Here is an 18,549-nt window from a genome sequence, read left to right as displayed (position 1 = left end):
CTGGGAGGCGTTCATGGACAAAGGACAGTTCTCTCAGGATGGACTTCATCTGAGTAGGGAAGGAAATAGAATTCTAGGATGGAGGCTGGCACAAGTGATTAAGAGAGCTTTAAAGTAGGAATTTGGGGGAGATGGTTGGGAGATGAATTGACAGGGAAGAAAACAAAGTAAGAAAGGATACAGCTGTGGGTAGGAGAATGGACATAAGGAGGAAGGGCAGTGTAGATACCAGTCTAATAGGTCATACTGGCTGTAGAATGACCGTGTCTAATTGGGTACAGAACGTGAGCGAGGCCAAACAGCAAAAATTAAGATGTTTGTACACCAATGCGAGGAGCCTAGGTAACAAAATGGAGGAACTAGAGCTACTGGTGCAGGAAGTGAAACCAGATATTATAGGGATATCAGAAACATGGTGGAATAGTAGTCATGACTTGACTACGGGTATTGAAGGGTATGTGCTGTTTAGGAAAGACCGAAATAAAGGTAAAGGTGGTGGAGTAGCATTGTATATCAATGATGAGGTAGAATGTAAAGAAATAAGAAGCAATGGAATGGATAAAACAGAGTCCGTCTGGGCAAAAATCATATCGGGGAAGAAAACTACTAGAGCCCCCCCCCGTGATAGTGCTTGGGGTGTGCTATAGACCGCCGGGATCTAATTTGGATATGGATAGAGCCCTCTTTAATGTTTTTAATGAAGTAAATACTAATGGAAACTGCGTGATCATGGGAGACTTTAACTTCCCAGATATAGACTGGAGGACGAGTGCTAGTAATAATAATAGGGCTCAGATTTTCCTAGATGCAGTAGCTGATGGATTCCTTCATCAAGTAGTTGTTGAACCGACTAGAGGGGATGCATTTTAGATTTGGTTTTGGTGAGTAGTGAGGACCTCATAGATGAAATGGTTGTAGGGGACAACCTTGGTTCAAGTGATCATGAGCTAATTCAGTTCAAACTGAACGGAAGGACAAACAAAAATAAATCTGCAACTAAGGTTTTTGATTTCAAAAGGGCTGACTTCCAAAAATTAAGGAAATTAGTTAGGGAAGTGGATTGGACTGAAGAACTTATGGATCTAAAGGCAGAGGAGGCCTGGGATTACTTTAAGTCAAAGCTGCAGAAGCTATCGGATGCCTGCATCCCAAGAAAGGGGAAAAAAATTCATCGGCAGGAGTTGTAGACCAAGCTTGATCAGCAAGCATCTCAGAGAGGTGATTAAGAAAAAGCAGAAAGCATACAGGGAGTGGAAGATGGGAGGGAGCCGCAAGGAAAGCTACCTTATTGAGGTCAGACAACGTAGGGATAAAGTGAGACAGGCTAAAAGTCAAGTAGTGTTGGACCTTGCAAAGGGAATTAAAACCAATAGTAAAAGGTTCTATAGCCATATAAATAAGAAGAAAAAAAAGAAAGAAGAAGTGGGACCGCTAAACACTGAGGATGGAGTGGAGGTTAAGGATAATCTAGGCATGGCCCAAGATCTAAACAAATACTTTGCCTCAGTCTTTAATAAGGCTAATGAGGATCTTAGGGATAATGGTAGCATGACAAATGGGAATGAGGATATGGAGGTAGATATTACCATATCTAAGGTAGAAGCGAAACTCAAACAGCTTAATGGGACTAAATCGGGGGGCCCAGATAATCTTCATCCAAGAATATTAAAGGAACTGGCACATGAAATTGCAAGCCCATTAGCAAGAATTTTTAATGAATCTGTAAACTCAGGGGTTGTACCGTATGACAGGAGAATTGCTAACATAGTTCCTATTTTTAAGAAAGGGAAAAAATGTGATCCGGGTAACTACAGGCCTGTTAGTTTGACATCTGTAGTATGCAAGGTCTTGGAAAAAGTTTTGAAGGAGAAAGTAGTTAAGGACATTGAGGTCAATGGTAAATGGGACAAAATACAACATGGTTTTACAAAAGGTAGATCGTGCCAAACCAACCTGATCTCCTTCTTTGAGAAAGTAACAGATTTTTTAGACAAAGGAAACGCAGTGGATCTAATTTACCTAGATTTTGTAAGGCGTTTGATACTGTGCCACATGGGGAATTAGTTAAATTGGAAAAGATGGGGATCAATATGAAAATTGAAAGGTGGATAAGGAATTGGTTAAAAGGGCGACTACAGCGGGTCATACTGAAAGGTGAACTGTCAGGCTGGAGGGAGGTTACCAGTGGAGTTCCTCAGGGATCGGTTTTGGGACCAATCTTATTTAATCTTTTTATTACTGACCTCAGCACAAAAAGTGGGAGTGTGCTAATAAAGTTTGCGGATGATACAAAACTGGGAGGTATTGCCAATTTAGAGAGAGACCGGGATATCATACAGGAAGATCTGGATGACCTTGTAAACTGGAGTAATAGTAATAGGATGCAAAAAGAAAAGGAGGACTTGTGGCACCTTAGAGACTAACCAATTTATTTGAGCATGAGCTTTCGTGAGCTACAGCTCACTTCATCGGATGCATACTGTGGAAATTGCAGAAGGCTATACACGGCTGTTACTCTGAAACCAGTAATAGGATGAAATTTAATAGTGAGAAGTGTAAGGTCATGCATTTAGGGATTAATAACAAGAATTTTAGTTATAAGCTGGTTTCAGAGTAGCAGCCGTGTTAGTCTGTATTCGCAAAAAGAAAAGGAGGACTTGTGGCACCTTAGAGACTAACCAATTTATTTGAGCATAAGCTTTCGTGAGCTACAGCTCACTTCATCGGATGCATTCAGTGGAAAATACAGTGAGGAGATTTATATACACACAGAACATGAAAAAATGGGTGTTTATCATGCACACTGTAAGGAGAGTGATTACTTAAGATGAGCTATTACCAGCAGGAGTGTGTGTGGGGCGAGGGAGAAAACCCTTTGTAGTGATAATCAAGGTGGGCCATTTCCAGCAGTTAACAAGAACGTCTGAGGAACAGTGGGGGGAGAGGGGGGAAATAAACAAGGGGAAATAGTTTTACTTTGTGTAATGACTCAACCACTCCCAGTCTCTATTCAAGCCTAAGTTAATTGTATCCAATTTGCAAATTAATTCCAATTCAGCAGTGTCTCGTTGAAGTCTGTTTCTGAAGTCTTTTTGTTGAAGAATAGCCACTTTTAGGTCAGAAATCGCGTGACCAGAGAGATTGAAGTGTTCTCCGACTGGTTTATGAATGTTATAATTCTTGACATCTGATTTGTGTCCATTTATTCTTTTATGTAGAGACTGTCCAGTTTGACCAATGTACATGGCAGAGGGGCATTGCTGGCACATGATGGCATATATCACATTGGTAGCTGTGCAGGTGAACAAGCCTCTGATAGTGTGGCTGATGTGATTAGGCCCTGTGATGGTGTCCCCTGAATAGATATGTGGACACAGTTGGCAACGGGCTTTGTTGCAAGGATAGGTTCCTGGGTTAGTGGTTCTGTTGTGTGGTTGCTGGTGAGTATTTGCTTCAGGTTGGGGGGCTGTCTGTAGTCAAGGACTGGCCTGTCTCCCAAGATTTGTGAGAGCGATGGGTCGTCCTTCAGGATAGGCTGTAGATCCTTGATGATGGTTGGAGAGGTTTTAGTTGGGGGCTGAAGGTGATGGCTAGTGGCGTTCTGTTATTCTCTTTGTTGGGCCTGTCCTGTAGTAGGTGACTTCTGGCTCTGTCAATCTGTTTCTTCACTTCAGCAGGTGGGTACTGTAGTTGTAAGAATGCTTGATAGAGATCTTGTAGGCGTTTGTCTCTGTCTGAGGGGTTGGAGCCAATGCGGTTGTATCGTAGAGCTTGGCTGTAGACAATGGATCGTGTGGTGTGGTCTGGGTGAAAGCTGGAGGCATGTAGGTAGGAATAGCGGTCAGTAGGTTTCCGGTATAGGGTGGTGTTTATGTTATAAGCTGGGGATGGATCAATTAGAAGTAACGGAGGAGGAGAAGGACCTTGGAGTATTGGTTGATCACAGGATGACTATGAGCCGCCAATGTGATATGGCCGTAAAAAAAGCTAATGCGGTCTTGGGATGCATCAGGCGAGGTATTTCCAGTAGAGATAAGGAGGTTTTTGTACCCTTATACAGGCACTGGTGAGACCTCACCTGGAATACTGTGTGCAGTTCTGGTCTCCCATGTTTAAGAAGGATGAATTCAAACTGGAACAGGTACAGAGAAGGGCTACTAGGATGATCCGAGGAATGGAAAACCTGTCTTATGAAAGGAGACTCAAGAAGCTTGGCTTGTTTAGCCTAACCAAAAGAAGGCTGAGGGGAGATATGATTGCTCTCTATAAATATATCAGAGGGATAAATACCGGAGAGGGAGAGGAATTATTTAAACTCAGTACCAATGTGGACACAAGAACAAATGGATATAAACTGGTCATCGGGAAGTTTAGACTGAAATTAGACGAAGGTTTCTAACCATCAGAGGAGTGAAGTTTTGGAAAAGCCTTCCAAGGGAAGCAGTGGGGGCAAAAGACCTATCTGGCTTCAAGATTAAACTTGATAAGTTTATGGAGGAGATGGTATGATGGGATAATATGATTCTGGCAATTAATTGATCTTTAACTATTCATGGTAAATAGGACCAATGGCCGGTGATGGGATGTTAGATGGGGTGGGATCTGAGTTACCCAGGAAAGAATTCTCTGTAGTATGTGGCTAGTGAATCTTGCCCATATGCTCAGGGTTCAGCTGATCGCCATATTTGGGGTCAGGAAGGAATTTTCCTCCAGGGCAGATTGGAAGAGGCCCTGGAGGTTTTTCGCCTTCCTCTGTAGCATGGGGCACGGGCTCCTTGAAGTCTTTAAACCATGATTTGAGGACTTCAGTAGCTCAGACATAGGTAAGAGGTTTATCGCAGGAGTGGGTGGGTGAGGTTCTGTGGCCTGCGTTGTGCAGGAGGTCAGACTAGATGATCATAATCGTCCCTTCTGACCTTAATATCTATGAATCTATGAATTTCATCCCAAACCTCATAAGGATAACATGGACACCATCATACATACACTTGACGTGAGAAGAGCCTTGGCCTTCTATTTGGACAGGACAATGACTTTTAGAAAATCTCCAAGACTCTTCCTCTCCAGTGCAGATAGGTCAAAAGGTATAGCAATCTCAGCTCAGAAGCTCTCAAAGTGGATCTCTGAGTGTATTAAACTCTGTTACCAATTGTGTAATTTAGCACCCCCACCTTCAGTATGCATGCATTCCATGAGGTTGGTCTCCTCACCCATTGCCTTCTCCAAGGGTATCCATATATCAGAAATCTGCAGAACAGTTACCTGGACATCTGCGCATACCTTTGCAGAGCACCATGCCATCCTGGGGGATTCGGCTTCAGATGCCAAATTTGGTGCGACAGTATTGTCGTCCATATCAGACTTGACTCTGAAGTCCCAGCCTCCATTGGTGGGTACTGCTCAGGAATCACCTACAGTGGAGCACCTATAGGGACACTACTCAGAGAAGAAGAAGTTACTCACCTTGTGCAGTAATGATGGTTCTTTGAGATGTGTGTCCCTGTGGGTGCTCCACAACCCATCCTCCTCCCCTCTACTTCGGAGTTTCAGTGGTTGACTCTGTGGTAGAGAAGGAACTGAATGCGCGCGCACACTGACTAACCTTGTGGCATATGGGGAGCTGTGCGGGCGGGACACGCTGCTATTGAAATTCTCCAATCAGCAGTGCGGGGCACAGACACACTTACAGTGGAGCACCCATAGGGACACATATCTCAAAGAACCATTGTTACTGCACAAGGTGAGTAACTTCTTCCTGCTAAAACAAGTAACTTTGATTTACTTCTGATTATTTGCCACTTAACTGATTTCTACTTTGCCCCCAACTGATTGAGATAAAAAAATCATTTGGCCTCTAGATTTCCCCCGCACCTCTTTATTGCTCCGATTCAGAATACCCCTTCATCAGGCTTGTTACAAAACATCGTCAGAGTTTCAAAAATTACAAATTCTGTTTTGGAGTACATTATGTCAGATAAAGATAAATTAATCACTGGACTGAAAGTTGCTGGTTGCCTAGGAACCACTGATCATGAACTAATTACGTTAAATACTTAAACAGAGGACAGTCCCAGCCACACACCTGGTGCTTCAGAAGAGTTATTTTCCCAAAGCTGAGGGAAATTATGAGTGAAATTGATTTAGAGGAAAAATTTAGACAGAAAAATATGAATGAAGAGTTTATTTGATGGCCAAAAAGCCACGATTCCATAATCATGAAAGATGACAACTTTGGCTAAAAACACATCCTGGTTCAGTGGAAAAGTGAAGTCAGCAATTAGAAATAAAAAAAGAGAAACATATAACAAATAGAAATAAAGGGGCAAGAGATAGCAATCAATATAAATTAGAAGTTATGAAGAGTAGAAAATTGATAAGGGAATCTAAAGACATCAGGAAAATATCCATTGTTGACAGGGCTGACAATGAAAGGTGTTTTTAAAATATATTGGTAACAAAAGAAATCCTAGCAATGATATAGGTCCACTATGAGATGGAGATGGCAAATAGTTTATAATAATAATGTAGAAAAAGCAGAAGTTAAATACATTTTGTGTTCTGGTTTGGAAAAGCAGCAGGATGATGTGATTGTATCACATGATGGTGATGAAGTACTTTCCAGTCCATTAGTAACTAATGAAAATGTTAAACATCATCTACTCAGTATAAACATTTTTAAATCAGCAAGCCCAGAGAACTTGCACCCAAGAGTCCTAAAAGAGTTGGCTGAGGAGATCTTTTACCTGCTAATGTTAATTTTAAATAAATCTTGGAATACTGGGGAAATTCCAGAAGACTGGAAGAGTGCTAATAGTCAAAGCAGAATGTGGGAACTATAGGCTCATTAACCCGCCATAAATCTCGGGCAAAACAATGGCAAAGCTGATACAGAACTCAATAAAAAAAGAATTCAGGATAGGAATAAAATTATTATCATGCAAACAAACCTGATTTTAATCTTTGATGAGAATACAAGTTTGGTTGATAAAGGTAATGGTATAGATTTAATATACTTAGACTTTTGTAAGGTGTTCGACTTAGTTCTGATTAAAATTCAGCAGTATTCTGATTAAAAATTTAGCATTATACAGTGTCAACAGAACACATGTTAAAGGGTCTAAGAACTGGCTAAGTGACAAATCTCAAAAAGTAGGTTTCAATGGGGAATCATTATCAAATGGGCGTATTTCTAATTGGATCCATCCGATGAAGTGAGCTGTAGCTCACGAAAGCTTATGCTCAAATAAATTTGTTAGTCTCTAAGGTGCCACAAGTCCTCCTTTTCTTTTTGCGAATACTAGGCCTGATGCTGTTCAGCATTTTCCTCAATGATCTGGAAGTAAATATAAGTCACTGCTGATAAAATTTGCAGATGATACAAAGATTGGTGCAGTGATTAGTAAGGATTAGGACAGGACAGTCATACAGAGTGATAAGGATTGCTTGGGAAACTGGGTCCTTTCAAACAAAATGCATTTTAATACAACCAAATACAAGGCCATACATGTAGGACACATCTACAGATGGGGGATTGTATCCTGGAAAGCAGTGACTCTGGAAAGGATTTAGTGGTCATAGTGGAGAAGTAACTTAGCATGAGCTCCCAATGCGATTCTGTGGGAAAAGGGGCTGATGGGACCCACAGATGTATAAACAGGGAAATAGGGCGCAAGAACAGGGGAGTATTTTACCTCTGTATATAGAATCATAGAATCTCAGGGTTGGAAGGGACCTCAGGAGGTCATCTAGTCCAACCCCCTGCTCAAAGCAGGACCAATCCCCAATCAAATCATCCCAGCCAGGGCTTTGTCAAGCCTGACCTTAAAAACTTCCAAGGAAGGAGATTCTACCACCTCCCTAGGTAACGCATTCCAGTGTTTCACCACCCTCCTAGTGAAAAAGTTTTTCCTAATATCCAACCTAAACCTCCCCCACTGCAACTTGAGACAATTACTCCTTGTCCTGTCCTCTTCTACCACTGAGAATAGTCTAGAACCATCCCCTCTGGAACCACCTCTCAGATAGTTGAAAGCAGCTATCAAATCCCCCCTCATTCTTCTCTTGCAGACTAAACAATCCCAGTTCCCTCAGCCTCTCCTCATAAGTCATGTGTTCCAGACCCCTAATCATTTTTGTTGCCCTTCGCTGGACTCTCTCCAATTTATCCACGTCCTTATAGTGTGGGGCCCAAAACTGGACACAGTACTCCAGATGAGGCCTCACCAATGTCGAATAGAGGGGAACGATCACGTCCCTCGATCTGCTCGCTATGCCCCTACTTATACATCCCAAAATGCCATTGGCCTTCTTGGCAACAAGGGCACACTGTTGACTCATATCCAGCTTCTCGTCCACTGTCACCCCTAGGTCCTTTTCAGCAGAACTGCTGCCTAGCCATTCGGTCCCTAGTCTGTAGCTGTGCATTGGGTTCTTCCGTCCTAAGTGCAGGACCCTGCACTTATCCTTATTGAACCTCATCAGGTTTCTTTTGGCCCAATCCTCCAATTTGTCTAGGTCCCTCTGTATCCTATCCCTGCCCTCCAGCGTATCTACCACTCCTCCCAGTTTAGTATCATCCGCAAATTTGCTGAGAGTGCAATCCACACCATCCTCCAGATCATTTATGAAGATATTGAACAAAACCGGCCCCAGGACCGACCCCTGGGGCACTCCACTTGACACCGGCTGCCAACTAGACATGGAGCCATTGATCACTACCCGTTGAGCCCGACAATCTAGCCAACTTTCTACCCACCTTATAGTGCATTCATCCAGCCCATACTTCTTTAACTTGCTGGGAAGAATACTGTGGGAGACCGTGTCAAAAGCTTTGCTAAAGTCAAGAAACAATACATCCACTCCTTTCCCTTCATCCACAGAATCAGTAATCTCATCATAGAAGGCTATTTGATTAGTCAGGCATGACCTACCCTTGGTGAATCCACGCTGACTGTTCCTGATCACTTTTCTCTCGTGTAAGTGCTTCAGGATTGACTCCTTGAGGACCTGCTCCATGATTTTTCCGGGGACTGAGGTGAGGCTGACTGGCCTGTAGTTCCCAGGATCCTCCTTCTTCCCTTTTTAAAAGATTGGCACTACATTAGCCTTTTTCCAGTCATCTGGGACTTCCCCCGTTCGCCACGAGTTTTCAAATATAATGGCCAATGGCTCTGCAATCACATTTGCCAATTCCTTTAGCACTCTCGGATGCAACTCGTCCGGCCCCATGGACTTGTGCACGTCCAGCTTTTCTAAATAGTCCCGAACCACCTCTTTCTCCACAGAGGGCTGGCCATCTACTCCCCATGTTGCGATGCCCAGCGCAGCAGTCTGGGAGCTGTCCTTGTTAGTGAAGACAGAGGCAAAAAAAGCATTGAGCACATTAGCTTTTTCCACATCCTCTGTCACTAGGTTGCCTCCCTCATTCAGTAAGGGGCCCACACTTTCCTTGGCTTTCTTCTTGTTGCCAACATACCTGAAGAAACCCTTCTTGTTACTCTTAACATCCTTGCTAGCTGCAGCTCCAGGTGCGATTTGGCCCTCCTGATTTCATTCCTACATGCCCGAGCAATATTTTTATACTCTTCCCTGGTCATTTGTCCAGTCTTCCACTTCTTGTAAGCTTCTTTTTTATGTTTAAGATCCGCTAGGATTTCACCGTTAAGCCAAGCTGGTCACCTGCCATATTTACTATTCTTTCAACTCATCGGGATGGTTTGTCCCTGTAACCTCAACAGGGATTCCTTGAAATACAGCCAGCTCTCGTGGACTCCTTTCCCCTTCATGTTAGTCCCCCAGGGGATCCTACCCATCTGCTCCCTGAGGGAGTCGAAGTCTGCTTTCCTGAAGTCCAGGGTCCGTATCCTGCTGCTTACCTTTCTTCCCTGCATCAGGATCCTGAACTCAACCAACTCATGGTCACTGCCTCCCAGATTCCCATCCACTTTTGCTTCCCCCACTAATTCTTCCCTGTTTGTGAGCAGCAGGTCAAGAAAAGCTCCCCCCCTAGTTGGCTCGTCTAGCACTTGCACCAGGAAATTGTCCCCTACGCTTTCCAAAAACTTCCTGGATTGTCTATGCACCGCTGTATTGCTCTCCCAGCAAATATCAGGAAAATTAAAGTCACCCATGAGAACCAGGGCATGTGATCTAGTAGCTTCTGCGAGTTGCTGGAAGAAAGCCTCATCCACCTCATCCCCCTGGTCCGGTGGTCTATAGCAGACTCCCACCACTACATCACTCTTGTTGCTCACACTTCTAAACTTAATCCATAGACACTCAGGTTTTTCTGCAGTTTCGTACCGGAGCTCTGAACAGTCATACTGCTCCCTTACATACAGTGCTACTCCCCCACCTTTTCTGCCCTGCCTGTCCTTCCTGAACAGTTTATAACCATCCATGACTGTACTCCAGTCATGTGAGTTATCCCACCAAGTCTCTGTTATTCCAATCACGTCATAATTCCTTGACATCACCAGGACCTCCAGTTCTCCCTGCTTGTTTCCAAGGCTTTGTGCATTCGTATATAAGCACTTGAGATAACCTGCTGATCGCCCCTCCTTCTCAGTACGAGGCAGGAGCCCGCCCCTCACAGACGTTCCTGCCTGTGTTTCCTCCTGGTATCCCGCTTTCCCACTTACCTCAGGGCTTTGGTCTCCTTCCCCCGGTGAACCTAGTTTAAAGCCCTCCTCACTAGGTTAGCCAGCCTGCTCGCAAAGATGCTCTTCCCTCTCTTCGTAAGATGGAGCCCGTCTCTGCCCAGCACCCCTCCTTCATGGAACACCATCCCATGGTCAAAGAATCCAAAGCCTTCTCTCTGACACCACCTGCGTAGCCATTCGTTGACTTCCACAATTCGATGGTCCCTGCCCCGTCCTTTTCCTTCCACGGGGAGGATGGATGAGAACACCACTTGCGCCTCAAACTCCTTTATCCTTCTTCCCATAGCCACGTAGTCCGCAGTGATCCGTTCAAGGTCATTCTTGGCAGCATCATTGGTGCCCACGTGGAGAAGCAGGAAGGGATAGCGATCCGAGGGCTTGATGAGTCTCGGCAGTTTCTCCGTCACATCACGAATCTTAGCCCCTGGCAAGCAGCAGACTTCTCGGTTTTCCCGGTCAGGGCGGCAGATAGATGACTCAGTCCCCCTGAGGAGAGAGTCCCCGACCACCACCACCCGCCTCCTTCTCTTGGGAGTGGTGGTCGTGGAACCCCCCATCTCAGGACAGTGCATCTCATGCCTTCCAACCAGCGGAGTCTCCTTCTGCTCCCTTCCCTCAGACGTATCATCTGGTCCACTCTCCGCATTAGTACCTGTGGAGAGAACATGAAAGCGGTTAGTTACCTGTGTCTGCGTTGCTGAAACCCGGACATTCCCCCTTCTTCTTCTGGAGGTCACATGTTGCCAAGCCTCTTCACTGGCCTCTTGGCTCCGCTGTGCAACCTGCTCTAAATCTTTAGAGCTTTGTGCCCGTAGAAGCATATCCTGACTTTTGTCCAGAAAATCCTCAGTTTCTCGTATGCAACGCAGGGTCGTTATCTGTTGCTCCAGACCTTCAATCTTCTCTTCCAATATGGAGACCAGCTTGCACTTTGTACAGACAAAGTCGCTTCTGTCCTGTGGAAGAAAGACAAACATGGCACATCCAGTGCAGGTCACAATAGCTGAACCCCCCCCTTCCATATCACCTTCCTACTATGAGACCAGTACTGGAATAGTGTCTACCAGTCCTGGTGTCCACCTGTTAGAAAGAATGTTGAGAAATTGGGGAGGTGTGGAAAAGAACCACAAAAATGATTTGAGGGCTGGCAAAAATGCCTTACAGCGAGAGACGTAAAGAACTCCATCTGTTCAGTTTATCCAAAAGAAGACTGAGTGGTGACTGGGTCACAGTGTATCCGTTCCTTCATGGAGAGAAAATCCCAGGTTTGAAAGGGCTCTTTAATCCAGTGGAGAAAGGCAGAACAAAAACCAATGTCTGGAAGCTGAAACCAGACAAATTCAGATTAGAAATAAGGCACAGATTTCTAGCCGTGAGGGTGATTAATCATTGGCACAAACTCTCAAGAGAAGAGGTGGATTCTTAGTGTCTTCAGATCTAGGCAGGATGCCTTCCTGGAAGATTTAGTCAAACACAAGTTACTGGGCAAAATACAGAGGTAACTGGGTGAACGTTAATGTCCTGTGATGTACAGGAAGTTAGCATAGATGATCCAGTGGTCTCTTCTGGCTTTTAGCTCTATGAATCTGTGGTGCTGCCTGGAGGTAGCGTATGGATACGCCAAGAGCTGAGGAGTGAAGGTCCTGCTGAGAACCCTTGCAGATGGGATGGGGAAGGTATTGCACCAAGGGGAGGGACTGGGGACTTTAGGTTTGTTTATTTGGGGATTTTTATTTACGCCAGAGGGGGAGAGCTTCTAGTCTGGCTGGAGGCTTGAGCTACTCTCTCAACAGAGAGAAGCTGAGACTCAGCCAAGGGTCAGTGAGGCAGCAACCACATGCTGTGGCGGAAAAAGCAAGGCCCTTTTGCAGATGGCCAACAGACAGCCCAGGCTGCTGCACAGCCATGGGTAGCATTGAGCATGCTGCAGGAAGCACAGGCACTTCCTCTCTTATTAGCTAATCGGCCACCTGTGGCTTGTGGCTGCTGGACTCCCCCTGACACACAGCCATTACTGCCAGCTGGGGTCAAGCCCTACGTCCTACAAGGAACCACTTCTCCTGAGCCATGATGGAACCAGCCCACTGGGAGCCATGTAAAGAGAACCAGCTTCTGGGCTTGGGTGACGGTGCATTTCCTGTTGGAAGGTGAACCTTTGTATATGTGAGGCTTTTCCTCTTCACAGCAATGAGTATTTTAGGCTCTGTGAAGGAGGCAGTAGCCGTGTTGTTTGTATGTTAAGCATCAAGTCTATTTCTCTGATATTACCTGGGATTTATTTTAAAGCATTTCTGAAGGATTTTGTTGTTGAGCTTCCAACACATCCCTTGAGAGATTTTACCATAGTCTTATAGATCTTGCTGTCAGGATTAGGGGAGGGATAGCTCAGTGGTTTGAGCATTGACCTGCTAAACTGGGGTTGTCAGTTCAATCCCTGATGGGGCCATTTAGGGATGTGGGGCAAAAGTTGGGGATTGGTCCTGCTTTCAGCAGGGGGTTGGACTAGATGACCTCCTGAGGTCCCTTCCAACCCTGATATTCTATGATTTTCTCCCCTGATATTTAGACCAAAGTTTCCTTTAGTTGATTTCACTCCAGTATAGAAGCTAATAGCTACTTACATTTGCTTTAGATACAGTCTTAATGGGGCTTTTTAGAACCCATTTTATTTTATTAAAAGCCCATGTTACTTGTGTATTTTTAAATTAAGGATTGATTTTGTATGTAAGTAAACCAAGTCTTATTGGTCATGCTTTATGAGTAAATTTATAAACAGGTTACAGAGGACTAACACCTGATTACCAGACGTTTTAATAAATGGTTGATCAGTCGTTATGGCGTCCAACTGGTCAACAGGTTCCTTATAACCATCTAGAACACCTTTTATTGTGGTATTTATAACTATCTATACCACAGACTGCTCATATCTATATCATGCTTATAGAATATGTTAATCATTGAGTAGCCCTTTATAAACTATTTGCAAATGAACCCTTAATACCAGTGTGACCATTTTATTTTGTTACTAATGTAACCCTTCTGCCCGTCAAAGTTCGCAGCAACAAGGGCCGGGTTCAGTATCTAGGGGTTCTGTTTCAATAACACAATGCAAAATTGGCTCAAACCCCCACTTAGTGACCTGGGACAATTACATACCACCCCTCTGGGCACCTCTAAGAGGCAATACTTCCCCTCTCGCAAGCACAGAGTCTGGGTGTAGCAAAAAAAACCCCTTTTAATAAAGGAGAGAAACAATGCGTCATTATGTTGGGGAAAAACCACAACTAGGGTTCATAAACACAAACCATGAACCAGAAGACCCACCCCCAAGCAGATTGGGCTGTGTCCTTTCCCTTTGGTTCTTGAGTCCAGCAACCCAAAAGTCACCCAAAGTCCCAAAAGTCCAGCACAGCCCCAGAGTACAAAAGTTCATCTGCAGAGTTTACCTCCCAGCCTGGGTGGAAAAGGGGGGAGGTATGGGGGCACCTTACATGCTCCACTGCTCCTGTCGACAGCCAACTTCCCTGCCTTTCTGTAGGGGTCTGCTGCAGCCTTCACCATGAGCTCAGCCAGGCATCGTGCAAGCCACTCACCAGTATATCTTCAGGGCCCCTCCTACTTAACAGCACTCAATGATTTCAGCTCATAGCAGGGAGCCTTAGTACTGGTGCAATATTAGCCCAAAGTGAATTCAGTTCAGCAGCCTGTAACCAGACTCCTAATAGAATCAAAATTAGCTCTGATATTACACAGTGGAAAGAGTGAACTTGGTGTTCTAGGCCCTCAGAAGGAAGGAAGGCCATGCACATCCCTCCTCTCAACTCACTAGGTTCTAGAACCCATGTCCCTTGCCTAGCGAGTGCTATTTAGGTGAGGGCAAGTCCCTCTGTCATAAAATGCCAGGTACAGTTCTACTGTCCTTGATTCACATAACCAGGATAACAACACTTTTTTACTTCTGCCCCAATAACAAAGAGACTGGGGATCCCACAGCAGCCAAAGTGACCATTTTGGCAAGCAGCCCCATCATGCTAGGCAGGGTGGGTGTGCTCATGCTAACGAGATCAGCCCTTGAAGTCCTTTTCCACAACTCGCCACCAGATGTCAGGGTAGAGCTCAACCTGACTCTGCTTACATGCTTGCACTATGACAGGTTTCAGAGTAACAGCCGTGTTAGTCTGAATTCGCAAAAAGAAAAGGAGGACTTGTGGCATACAGTATGCATCCGATGAAGTGAGCTGTAGCTCACGAAAGCTTATGCTCAGATAAATTGGTTAGTCTCTAAGGTGCCACAAGTCCTCCTTTTCTTTATGCTTACACTAAAATAGTAAAAGGCAAAACATAACCCACACTTAGCTTCAGTGGTTAAAAACCAGCTTTATTACAAGCAGTGCAACATTTCACCAACCATTTGCATAACCACTTTAATATGAATGTCTTTGAATGCATGTCTGAATGGAACACAGCTCTGTAGGATCAAGTGTATCCATTTCAGTTTAATGTAAGGAAAGTGATTGCCTTGTCTGGCTAAGGGAGTGTTTTGTGTTCACCTGGGTTTGCAGGCAGGCTGCATGTACAAATCAGCTGCTCTGGGACCATTGTGAGTTGCAGAGGCAAAGGGCTTCTCACAGCAGCAGCCCCTGCACTTCTTTGCTCTGGTAGCACAGGGATACCTTACTTCTGCTCCTCTGCAGGGAGAAGGATGCAGAAAAGGTGGTGTGGAGGAGGCAGGGCCTTGTGCCCTCCAGCAGGGGCCAGCATACAGGGAGAGTCTGATCTGTCCCTATGGATGGAGTGAATTGCTGATCCCAGGACGGCCCTGGAGAAAGCGTGCCTGACCCCAGCCCAGCCAGTTTCCTCCTGTAGCTCTGAGTGCCTCTGTGGCATCCAGAGGGTGCACTTGAAGGTGCTGCAGACACAGACACAGAATCACAGAATATCAGAGTTGGAAGGGACCTCAGGAGGTCATCTAGTCCAACCCCCTGCTCAAAGCAAGACCAAGCCCCAATTTTTGCCCCAGATCCCTAAATGGCCCCCTCAAGGATTGAACTCACAACCTTGGATTTAGCAGGCCAATGCTCAAACCACTGAGCTTTCCCTCCCCCTTACCCCAATGGATTTCTAGTCCATCGCCTTAACCACTCGGCCACGACTACACATCTGTGCAGATTTGGCAGGGGAGGGCCGTCCCACCCAGTGACCTTTCTTGCTGTCTCATTGCATCAGTAGGTCATCTAATTGTTTTCTTTAGCCCAAAGAACCATCTCCTCCGTTGCTTCCTACCCTTGCATCTCTGCAGACTGCAATCACTCTCTGTCACGTTGTGCTGTCCTAGTCCTGACATTGGATTGCCCTGTTTCAAACACTGTGCGGGGGTGTCTGTAGCTTTCTTTCTTTGTTAATGTTTATTTCCTCTTTCTCTCTCTGCTTATCCCCTTTGTGCCTCGTTTTGGGGCCTGGGCTGCAGCTGGACCCTTGTGACACCGATAGCGATGAGGAAATTCTGGAGAGGCTTCTGGAGCTCCCACATCAGCAGAACTGCAGCAAGAAGTTATTTAGCATTCCCGAAGTGACAGAGGAAGAGGAGGAGGAAGAAAAGTGTGTTCATGTGGAGAAGAGAGAATCCCCAGACTGCTTTCTGGAGAGACGTCCATACCATACAGAAAGGAAGGGGACGCCCCTTCCCATAAGTGCCCCTCAGGCATTTCCAAACACAGATGGTAATGACACCTACCAAAATCTTCCCGTGCAGGCTCCCCAAGAGGCTCTTATCCTTCAGAAGACCAGAGAAGACTCTGACAAGGAGAATCCTGTCTATCTGGAGCTGAGCTGGACTCAGAAAAGGGGTAGCTGTAATTGGGGTTACCAGGAGAGTAGAATAAAGCCCACTGCAGGCACAAGCCCCCAGTGGGGCAGAAAGAAAGGGGGTAATTCTCAAGAAAGGGCCCATGATCTGCCTGAGGTTAGCAGGAAGAAACGGAGCGATGTCAAAGAGCATTGTAGTCGCCTGCTGAACACCTGCAGCCTGACAGGAGGCAGCCTGTACAGAGCCCACAGCCTCAAGGAGAAGCTGAATGTCATAAGCAGTGCTAGTGGCAAGGGTGGGTCAGAAATCTGTGGTCATGCAAGACCAGGCACCTTTAGAAAATCCCACAGAAAGTTAATGCCTTCAGACCTAGCAGAGCCTGCTGCATTGACAACCCACTGCTTCAACACGAGGAGCCTCGAGATCAATATTGAGTATGACTCAGAGGAAGATCAGGATCTGACCTTCCCTTCCAGCCCCGGGAGCAGGGAATGGTCAGATGGCAGTGTGGAGGGGTCCCAGACTGGCTGTGAAGGGTGGAGTGATTGCTCCAGTCAGTCTGAGTCTGCCCAGTCTGATGGGAGAACCCCGCTGAAGAAGCAGGCGTTTGGGGAAGAGAAAGGAATGGAGTGGGCGGGGTCTCCAAGCCACCACCCACAGTTACCTTGCCCAGAGAAGGAGGCACTGAGGAGTGAAGGCAGCTCAGAGGAGCCAGGCTGGGAACGAGAGGGTAGTCCAGCTGGCTGGAGGAGGATGCCGGAGCGCCCTTGGAAGGGGATACACAGTGCTGCATTGCACGCAAGGGTCTGGGTGTCTTTTCCTCTTCTGGTTTTGAAGCAGCTTGTAGTGACAATAGTTTCCTCCCCTGCCCTTGCCCCCAGCCTGCCTGTGTGCTGCTTTGTCTGGTGTTGTACAGAAACGGACTCTCCAGGGGTATGACTGGGAGAGTTTGTAGAGCTTGTAGCTCTGTGCTGCTCTGAGGCTTTTCTTGTATTCTCTGCTTATGCTTGTCCTGTGGAAAGTCAGAGAAGAATCATTGCTCTGCTGCTAAGAATCCTGGATGCAGTATTCCTTTTCTCAACTGGGTCCTCCTCCCTAGGACAAGATGCTGTCCAAGTTCAAAGACCTTGGGACCTTAGTGAAAATTCCTAGTAAATTAATGATGATCCCTGATCTTTTCGTCTTTTCCTTGATGTGTCCTCCCACCCCTCCTCACAACCACAATGGAGTTGTTACTGGTCTCCAAGAAAAGCACCTGTCCATGTTGACTTGCTTCAGTTTTCCAGAGTACCACATAATTCTCATCTCTGGAGTGTCCCAAAAGAGGAATATTGCATTTGAATGCATTGCTTTTTTTGGTGTGCTTAGTGTCGCTGGTGAGGGGTGGAGCTGGGTCCATGCTAATTCAGAGTTCAAAGCACGGTCATTAGTAACTCTCCAGTGGTTTCTGTTGCAGGTTTCTGGTAATGAAGATCTGAGGTTACAGGAGTTACTTGGCTCACCAGCTTGGCAGACTCCAACCCAAAAAGGGAACAAGACCTTGAGAAGAAGCCGAATCTTGAAATCTTCCATCTCCAGTTCAGGTGAGCTTGTCAGCGTTTCTTGAGACTATTTTCCATCTGAAAGGGAGCATAGTACAGGGAGAGAGAGACCGACAGAGGGATGGAGAGAGACCGATCTGTTTTGAAATGTTGAAAGAGAAGCCAGTAACTTCTATCCTGAAAACATGTAGATTTGGTGATGTGACCTCCCTGGAACGTGGTGCTAACATCTTTTCCCTTGCTTGCAGGCACAGCTTCAGAGGCTGTTGTTCAAGACAACTCACTAAGGATATTTGTGGCCCTTTTTGACTATGACCCCATTTCTATGTCACCTAACCCTGATGCAGCTGAAGAAGAGCTCCCATTTAAGGAGGGGCAGATTCTGAAGGTAAGAACAGTGCTGCATGAGGTCTTTTCTTCCATGTTGCTGCTAACCTGCCACGTCCTGAGCACAGATGGCTGGGACATTTGGATGCAGAATTCAGTTGAACAGGCTGTCATTACCTTCCTTAAACTGCTTTGCCTGCAGAGCGTCCCTGCT

The 18,549-nt window shown here is 45.7% G+C and overlaps 1 protein-coding gene across 19 annotated transcripts in view; it reads left to right on the top strand.

Moving 5' to 3' along the window:
- The window catches only part of TSPOAP1 (TSPO associated protein 1), a 231,462-nt gene that overhangs the window by 185,282 nt on the left and 27,631 nt on the right, over nucleotides 1-18,549 (top strand). For 16 of the 19 annotated variants that reach the window (XR_006286347.1, XR_006286348.1, XR_006286349.1 and 13 more), the window contains 3 exons: nucleotides 16,129-17,271; nucleotides 17,924-18,050; nucleotides 18,257-18,396. Coding sequence is in view for 16 of the 19 variants with exons in the window: in XM_043531294.1 (XP_043387229.1) it covers nucleotides 16,129-17,271; nucleotides 17,924-18,050; nucleotides 18,257-18,396 (1,410 nt within the window). In the remaining 3 variants the exon portion in view is untranslated. The remainder of the gene's footprint in view (nucleotides 1-16,128; nucleotides 17,272-17,923; nucleotides 18,051-18,256; nucleotides 18,397-18,549) is intronic. The other 3 variants (XM_043531298.1, XM_043531297.1, XM_043531299.1) reach the window with 1 other exon arrangement.

This window comes from Chelonia mydas, chromosome 17 (assembly GCF_015237465.2).
Source record: "Chelonia mydas isolate rCheMyd1 chromosome 17, rCheMyd1.pri.v2, whole genome shotgun sequence".
In the NCBI taxonomy this organism is placed as follows: domain Eukaryota; kingdom Metazoa; phylum Chordata; order Testudines; family Cheloniidae; genus Chelonia; species Chelonia mydas.
Note: the sequence above shows the minus strand (reverse complement) of the source record. Positions and strands in the feature narration are given on the sequence as shown.